At 34.5% G+C, this 8950-nt stretch overlaps 1 protein-coding gene across 1 annotated transcript; it reads right to left on the minus strand.

Annotated features, from left to right (window-relative positions):
• Positions 1 to 2504: 2504 nt before the first annotated feature.
• Positions 2505 to 4819, minus strand: LOC149185968 (nucleotide pyrophosphatase/phosphodiesterase 1-like). The gene has a single exon (XM_089410848.1). It carries the CDS (start codon positions 4455 to 4457, stop codon positions 3006 to 3008), a length of 1452 nt encoding a protein of 483 aa, XP_089266974.1. The 5' UTR covers positions 4458 to 4819; the 3' UTR covers positions 2505 to 3005.
• Positions 4820 to 8950: the final 4131 nt, after the last annotated feature.

An 8950-nucleotide genomic window follows, 5' to 3' on the forward strand; every position in this document is an offset into this window, starting at 1 on the left:
TTCGAAAGCTTCAACTAGAATAATATGTTGGGGGGTCCATATGTCATTGTTAAATTTTGGTACAACTACAAGGTCCATCACACCTAGAATAATCTACATCATAACTTTTCTACCAAACTGAAGAATTACAACCCACCACATACAGTTCAAAAATGACAAATAACAAACAAAATACAGTTCAGCCTCGTATAACTGTTGGACACCTAATCCTCTATGGGTTGGTGTGGAATGTGAACAGCTACCGGAGTCCAAGAGACCACTTGGAATATGAATCCAAGGGTCACACCATGTACTATAATATCATGTCAATAATATATGCAATCTAATGCTCATCTTCCACATTAGCTGTTTACATTCCATGTATGTTTAACATGGTATCAAAACTAGCGTTCTCCTGCCCTGCTCCAATTTGAGCCACTTGTTTTGTGGTCTCTATATACATGTCAGTTCTGCCTTTCTCTTGATCAGAACTGCCACCTTATAGAGTGTTTTACTCTGTGCATACATACCTATTTCATTACTATGCGGATTTCACAGGGTATCGATCCATTTTCCTTGCCACACGCCTGTCGATCTGACCTCTCAGCATGAATCTTGCTGAGTTCTTTTCCACGCCTGTCAAATCTGCCTCTAAATTGATCAGATCTGCCACTCTGAGCAGTCCAACATTTACTTAGTTATGTCGACTCTCTGCCTCATCTGTCAGAAACGTTTCATGTTCTCTTCTCAAGGATGCGACCGTGTTTCACCCATTGCAAACGTTTTCTTCCATTTCTGCACTGTTACTTTTCCTACCATATCCGCCTTTCTGTCAATATAGAAATCCATTTCCTGTGAATGGTGTAAAGTGCACCAACTTTTCTCCAGTTCTTAATTAATTGTTTATTTCCAGGCCTATCGGCAAGTCCTCTTGTACATCTATTGTGCAAGATAATGAGTGGCATTTTCTTTGATTGACTCATTCATTTTAGCTCATTGGCAACAACATTTATCTGAGAAATACTGAAGGCATGTATAGGCTGCAAAAAGAAGCCTGCATTTGCACCATCCACGACTGCTTCATTGGGGTTGAGAGGTTCATCCCTGAAGTATCCTTGACGTTGGTTCTACCATTTGGAGAAAAATCTGCATCATCATCTTCTTCAGAATCATAACGAGCATGTTCCTGGGCAACTTTCTTTGTAAAGCCTCTTGAAATAACTCTATATATTGTTTGCACCAGGACTCGGCCTCAGTCTCTTTAAGAACTAGTCAAGTCTTCTTCATGAACTGAGCTCGTAATAATTTCCTCCTCCTATTGGGCAGGTTTTCTCGGGGTATGTGAAACATTTCTTTGTGGGGGACATCATCCCCAACCTCCTGCATTTCTCCATCGATGACCCACCATTGTGATTTCTGCTTTGGTGGAGGAGGAAGTGTTACTACAAGGGATCTGGAGGTTGTACTCAATAGCTTTACAGAACTGGTGATTAAGGAATCCTTCTGGCTTCCTGTAAGGATGCCTAGCCAAAACATCTCTCTAATCATGCCACCTACGCACTTTTTGAGCCCAAAGTATTGCATGCAACAATGGGTGTACTAGGCCATGGTCTTCTAGCTGCGGTACTTTCCAATGCTTGTCCAGCAACGCCATGAAGAAACTTTGATGCTTTATCCAGCTTGAATATTATCGTGAGGCTCACAAGAGTTGCTAAAGTTTAGCGTTTGAATATAGTTGGACAACATATGGTGTTGACTCGAGGTTCAATAAAATAGTGATTTGGTGGCCCTCAGATTAAGAGAGATTAGTGTGCAGCTCGTGGATAGGAGGATCTACGGTCATAAGGGTACGTTGAAACAAATATTGAGTCTTCAGTAATACCTATAATAGAAATGATATTTTGTTGCTAACCTGTATTAAGAATAAAAGGGGAGCTCAATTGGATTCTTTTATCATTATTGAGAAGCCCCAAAATTGTTTCAAGACTGAGATTGAGAATTCTCAAGCTATTATCTTCATGGTCAAGAATTCAAAGTTTTCTAGAGTTTGATTCATCTTCAGTTGTCGAAAATGAGTAAGCAATAAATCATAACCATCTGATATAAAAGTTGATATACAATGGAAAGCAATAAATCATTTCATTTCTTTTAAGGCTTAATACTAAATTTACTATTACAAATGCATGTTAAAACTATATACATCTATGCTAACTTACGTATGCACATTCAAATTTGGAAGACAGAAATGCCTTACTATAGTCAGCCAGACAAACAAAAATAAAAATAACATACGAAAAAATAAAAAATAAAAAATGCCAGAAAACAGGATATGGGGATCACTAACTCTGATTTGATTAGATGGAACGCAGATCTTGTCAGACATGCATATTTATCACATGAATTCTGCATATCTTCCGCAACAGATGCAAATTATTATGTCATACAATTATACTAACGCCTACCCAAAGCTTCTCTGAAAAAGGTAAGTTATGCACAAAAAATTGTGAATGAATAGACATTTGATATAGTGCTATCTTGAACTCAATAATATTAAGAAAAAAAGTTGATATATCGACAATATAAGCATCCCTCGATTCCAGATGCGAACGAACTTATGGCATCTCCAAATCATAAATTTATGAAGGCTATAACTAATAGGGTAACAGAAACTATGAAATTCAATCCCCTGAAAATTTGACCTTCGGCTTCAGCTTATTTTTTTCTTAAACCATTGAAGTCATATAATTACAGACGATCCTTTCCAAGAAGCCAAGAATTCATCTTATCTACATACTTTATATTAAAGCAAGATGAAACCCCACAGTACACTGCCATTTGAGTAGGCTTGAACTTTGAACTAATTCTGTGGAAATAGTTTCTGCACTTTGAGAATCAATATAGGAAATTCCAATCATTTGGTCTCTAACAATCGGTTAAGTAATTTATTACTCTTCTTGATCTACAAGACCTATATGTCATTTTACTGAAAATGTCAAAGAATTGCAACTTCTTATCAAAGAAATGTATCAATGGGTGGGTAGAAGGATAGAATCAGGGAAAGATGCAGTGCCATTAGTAGGCGCTCCAGGGATGTTCAAGATAGTAGTGATGAGATTGTATATCTCAACATTCTCGAAAGATTTGACTTTACGCCCCCTTTCAAATTGAGGACCATGGGCTATGAAAATTGTCCTCATTGAAAAAAATGCATTATCATAACCATGCGCTCCTCCACATTCATTATGCTTGTAGCTTTTCTGCTCAACCTTGTAACCCTCTTCAATGAGCCCAATGATTGGGGGAATCCGATCGCTTGCATGATAATGAAGCCGAGCCGGCAAGTCTTCTTTCAAGAAGACCTTCAAATACTGTCCATTGTCCACCTTGCCAGAACTCAACCCCTGTTGCATTTTCTCCACAACTTCGGATGCAGATACCCCGACGGGAGGCCTAATCGCAAGCAAAGGACTGTATGATTGCACCCAATCGTGAGAAATCTCGATCCAAGGACTCAAATCCTCTAAGAAAATCAGCTTCTTATCACAAGTACCAACCATACCATGATCTCCCACCATAATAATCGTCACGTCCTCAAGAACTCCACGATGTTCAAGCCCATTCATCAGTCTCCCTATCATGGAATCAATGCGAGCAACAGCTTCAGTTATCTGGGGATCATCAGCGCCAACCTTATGGCCCTGATGATCAGGATCCTCAAAATAGAGGGTCATGAACCTGGGTCTTTTAGAAGCTGGAAGATCAAAGTAACCCAAAACAGTATCTACGCGTTCCGTAAATGGAACAGACCCATTGTAATTTTGACAGAAACCCTCTGGACAATTCCAGGGACCCTTAACAACCTCAGAGCCAGGCCAAAAATAAGTAGCAGCCTGCATGCCATTTTTTGTCACGGTCTCCCAAATTGGTTCCCCCAACCACCATTTGGGATCATGGTTTTGCATCCCAAAAGTGTCGTTTGTTCTAGGATCCTTGAAATAATTGTTGATAATACCATGCCAGGCCGGATAGAGCCCAGTAACGATTGAATAATGGTTTGGAAAAGTAAGAGTAGGGAATACAGGAATCATACCCGTTTCGGCCTCCGTGCCATTGTTTATCAGCCTGTCGATGTTCGGAGTCTGTGTTTTGTATTGATACCCAAAACGAAAACCGTCGGAAGAAACCAGGATAACCACAGGATGTTCCAGCTTCTGCAATGGACGTGCAAACTTTGAACCTTGTTCCATAGTTGCCGAGGTTGAATCTCTGGCAGTGAAGAAGAGAAAACCAAATGTAACAGCCGAAGCTGCGCTGAGACATGTTGTTATCGCCATAAATATTAGGGTATAATTTGCTTTTTTGGGTGCTGATTCCGGGGATTTGTTCGATTCATTATCCAATAAGGCCGTGGACTGATCTGAAGGCTCTGGCGTAGAGGGTTTCGGGGGCGATAAAACTGAAAGAGAAGCCGTTCCCATTGTATCTCCTGTAAATTTTTGATGAATTTTCCGAAATCCAACTGAGGAATTATTTGCTCCAACTAAAACCCAATTGAATTTTGTACCGCACCGTGTACCCAAAACGAGATTCTGAAATTTTAGTCACAGGGATGACCCGTGCTCGCCGTAGCCAGAATTTTAGGGTTGGTGAGGCAAATTGACTTTGTTTCGACGCAAGATTACCAGTCGGTTGGTCACACGTACACTCACTTCTGTGCAAACAAAAACAGCAGAATGTGATATTCAAACCATATTTATAGAGTCAACAATCCACATAATCATTAAAAGGATAGGCTTCCAAACCCTCACAGTAACTAGTTTCCATTTGTTACAGCTGAAGCGCTCGAAATTCAGCTGTCAAAATTTATAACAAAATACATCTATTTATAAAGAGTCATACTTTTTAAAGCGTGATTGATTTTTAATGTTTATCTGTTTTTTTATTTATTATTAAATCCGTTTGTTTAAGTTATATTAAAAAATAAATTGAAAATAATTACTCTCTTTTTAATTATGAATATATTCAAAATTTAATAAAAAAATATTTTTCATTTGTTGGTTAGATAAAGTGATTTACCAGTAAAAAAATATTAAAATTTTAGATTTTTTATTATAAACTATTAAAATTTTAGATTTTTTACTATAAATTATTATTATGTGCAAATTCAAAATTTAATTAAAAATATTTTCCTATAAATTTTTTTGATTAAATAAAGTGATTTACCAATGAACACCTCTAATATGTGAAAATTTAATATTAATATATATATATATATATATATATATATATATATTTTGTGAAAATTTAATTAAAAAAAATATTTTTATTATTTTTTTGTTTGTTAGATAAAATGATTTATCATAATTTGACATTTTAATTTGTGGTTTGAGTAGTCACTATTTTGGGTACAAATAGCATCAATATTGGGCTACATTAGTCCTTAGCATGATTGAATTTTTTGCGCAGGGAGTTTCAACCCAATACTTTTTCACCATGGAGTGTAGTAATATAACACCATATCGTCTTCTATTCTACACCTTATATGTTTTTTTCATTGTCATTATTTAACAAAAGGTTATGATTAAATTTACTAAGTTGCATTTTATAAATAGGGATTTGTGATTATTTGCATTATTAAAAAGTTATTTGGCCACATATTCCAACTCTAAGGTTTAAATAATTGTAAATCATATTGTTACAATTGTCTTTCTTACTTGAACGAGTATCCTAAGCCTATTGGTGTTTATCAATGATTTAACTTATATGACTAGACTATTTGAGCTGAGAGGCCGATTCTACAACCCAGTGTGAGGGTGGTGTGTGATTTCTACATGAATGTGGAGTTGACATGTGATCCTATTAAAATAAAAATAAAATATGTTGGCTATAATAGAAAAACAAAAATGAATATACATATTTAGTTAGTTTTAATTAAAAACATTATAAAACATTGATAATCACTCAATTTATTGTTCCTTGTAGTTCTTGTAGTAGCTCTTATTTATGCTAATAACTTAAAGAAAATAAGCTTGAAATTAATCTTTGATTATTTTGACCCTTAAATAAACCTTTAATTTTAAATATTAGCATTTTCTTTCTAATCCTTAAATTACTCTAATATTTATATATTTAACTAACTTTTATAGATGACTATTGAATTAAAATTAATTTTTTTTTAATTAATTTATCTTAATATATTTTTAGAATTATAAGTGTATAAACTGTCCCTTTATCTTACATTTTAATAAAATTATATAACTCACTATTTATATATTACCCTAATATTTATAACTTTTATAACTAACTACTCTAATATTTAGATTTAATAATTTGAATTACTTACTATTAATTTTGATTAATTTCTTTTATAATATATATATATAAATCATTAATTTACTCTATTATCATAACCTTATATTACCTTATTAGTTATATATATTTGTTGAACTTCTATAAATAGCTATTATTTAGTATTAATTTAGTTTATAATTAATTTAATATTTATTTATATATTAGCATATGGAACAGCCCCTTTGACTTTTATTTGAATCTAGATATTTAGGTATATTTATATATTTAATGATTTTTATAACTAACTAATTATTAATGTATATTAATTTTGGTTATAATTTATTTTTTAATATATATTTATAATTATAAGTGGATAAAAATGGTCCATTTACTTTTGTTCTAATAAGAATTTAACTAACCAATGTTACTTTTTAATTAAATAATGGTTATACCCCTATTCCTGTCCTAACTAACCAGTGAAATCTAGCCATTGTCAATATAACTGTTATACAGTTGTTGGAGTCTCTGCTCTATCTATTTAACATGCAAAGCTTGATCTGCTCATTCAACTTGTCCTGACGATGAACCACACTAGTTGGTTCGAAACGCATCGACAAATGAAATATCTTGTGATTTATGCCGAAAAATCTCTCATAAAGTTAATATGGATCACAAAAGCCTCAATTCAAGAAATAAAATAATTAGAAATTAAAAAAAAAGTGTGAGTAAGATGTTTAAATCCTATTCTTTTCAAAAATATTTCAACATGAAATTTAAATAAATTATTTGAAGATCTATGTTAACTAATTTATGTAGATATCAACTTCATATATATTTATATATGAAGAAAATGTTAAAATAAGATATTTTAATGTTGTATGTAGTAAAATATTAAATGTCTTGAAAAAAAAGTATCAAACACTTCCTAATAGGAATAATAAGAGGGAGATGTGTAATTCATTCAATTCTTACATGGCTCTACGTATAATGGTCCAGGCCAACCATTATACGTAGAACCTAGAACTGTGGGTTGTTCCATAAAAAATCAAGAGCCCCAACACCAGCCCTGGCCCTGGCCCCAGCCCTAGTCTGTCATCGTGCCAGTGTCCATGGCTTCCACGCACACAGCCACAAGAAGCAACATCACCAATTTTCCTCCAACATAACAACAACAAATATATCTCCTCCTTCAGCTATCTGGTAGTTCGAACCACTTGCAGCACTCAACAACATTCAAAGAAAAAATAAACTAGGCTTTGTCCTTCAAACTGTCCTTCAAACTGTCCTTCAAACTTAAACTCGGCTCCATCCTTCAAACTTTGAATAATTCCCTCCCGGTTCCAAATCCTATTCCCAATTCCCTTGTCCCGCTCTCGGTCGTTGAGGGTGATCAACATCACGTATAAAATCACCATCGAAAGGATAAATGACCATCAACATCAAGTATAAAATCACAAGACATACACAATCTTGCCATCTAGTGTTGCAATCTCGAGCCAAACAATAGATGGACAAAATAGGGGCACATTGCTGCTACTACTTTAACACCGACAAAGGTTCGAACAACTCACAAATCTATGTAACTAAACACACAGGAAAATAAAACTCACATGGAAAAAATAAATTAAATTAAATTAAAGTTGATCTCACACACCTACATATTTACAAGGAGTTGACTATCATAGTTCTCACATCTCCCTAGGCCCTCCCCTAAGGGAGTTAGGCCCATATGGGTTGTGATAACAACAAAGAAATTAGTAGAGCAGGGATGGTGCACACAAAACAATTCATATATTTTTTTCACAAAGTCAAATTACAAGCCACATAAATAGTGCTCATGAGATCCAATAGATTCCAAACAAGGAGAATATTGTTGAGAAAATCTCTCAACAAAACTCCAACAACCAACAACCCAATCCTACCTATTTACTAATGTAAGCATTATTTCCAAGTAGGGTGGTGTGTGTTTTAGTTCCAAGCTCAATGTGCTCTTAATAGAAAATGACATGGTGCAATGTAAACTCTATGTACAATGGTCTAAGCCAACCCTCAAATATCTATATGAGTTAATATGACAATATGTGTTTAACTTATACAACTGGACTAGTAAATGTTGAAAATAGTAGCGAAAAAGGTTCCTAGATTTGTGCCTTAATCAAAGGGACCTCAACGAGTTCTTCTTGAGCATGCTCAAATTCCTATAAGTTAGGAATCGATTCCTATAAGAAAAGGATGAATTCCTAAGATTTAGGATAAGTCCCTACAAATTAGGACGAGTTCCTATAATTTAAGATTAATTCCTAAAAGTCAAGACAAGTTATGAAGCAGTTAACTAATATGCAAAAGTGGAAGGTCGAGTTCATTGTCTTCTAGTTTGAGTTAACTTGGAAAAGGACAAGTGACAAGTCTTTTCTAGAGGACTAGTTACATGAGCCACTTCACCTCAGTTAACAACTCAACCACCAGTTTGATTCCTAAAATATCGACTTGTCATATTTAGCCATTCAAATTTCTTATACGGAGGAAAGTGGCACAATTGCATCATTATTGAACACAAGTTTATGAGCTTGTGAAGGAAAGAACATGTAAGAGGAGCTTGTGCGAGTATTGAAGGAAGAATTGCGTTGGGAATGTGCTAGGAAATAGGGGTTAATTACTAAGAAATAGGAACAACCCATGC

This window comes from Pinus tabuliformis, chromosome 3_1 (genome assembly GCF_031772625.1).
Source record: "Pinus tabuliformis cultivar Carrire ecotype Pingquan chromosome 3_1, CPIR1, whole genome shotgun sequence".
NCBI classification, from domain to species: Eukaryota; Viridiplantae; Streptophyta; class Pinopsida; order Pinales; family Pinaceae; genus Pinus; species Pinus tabuliformis.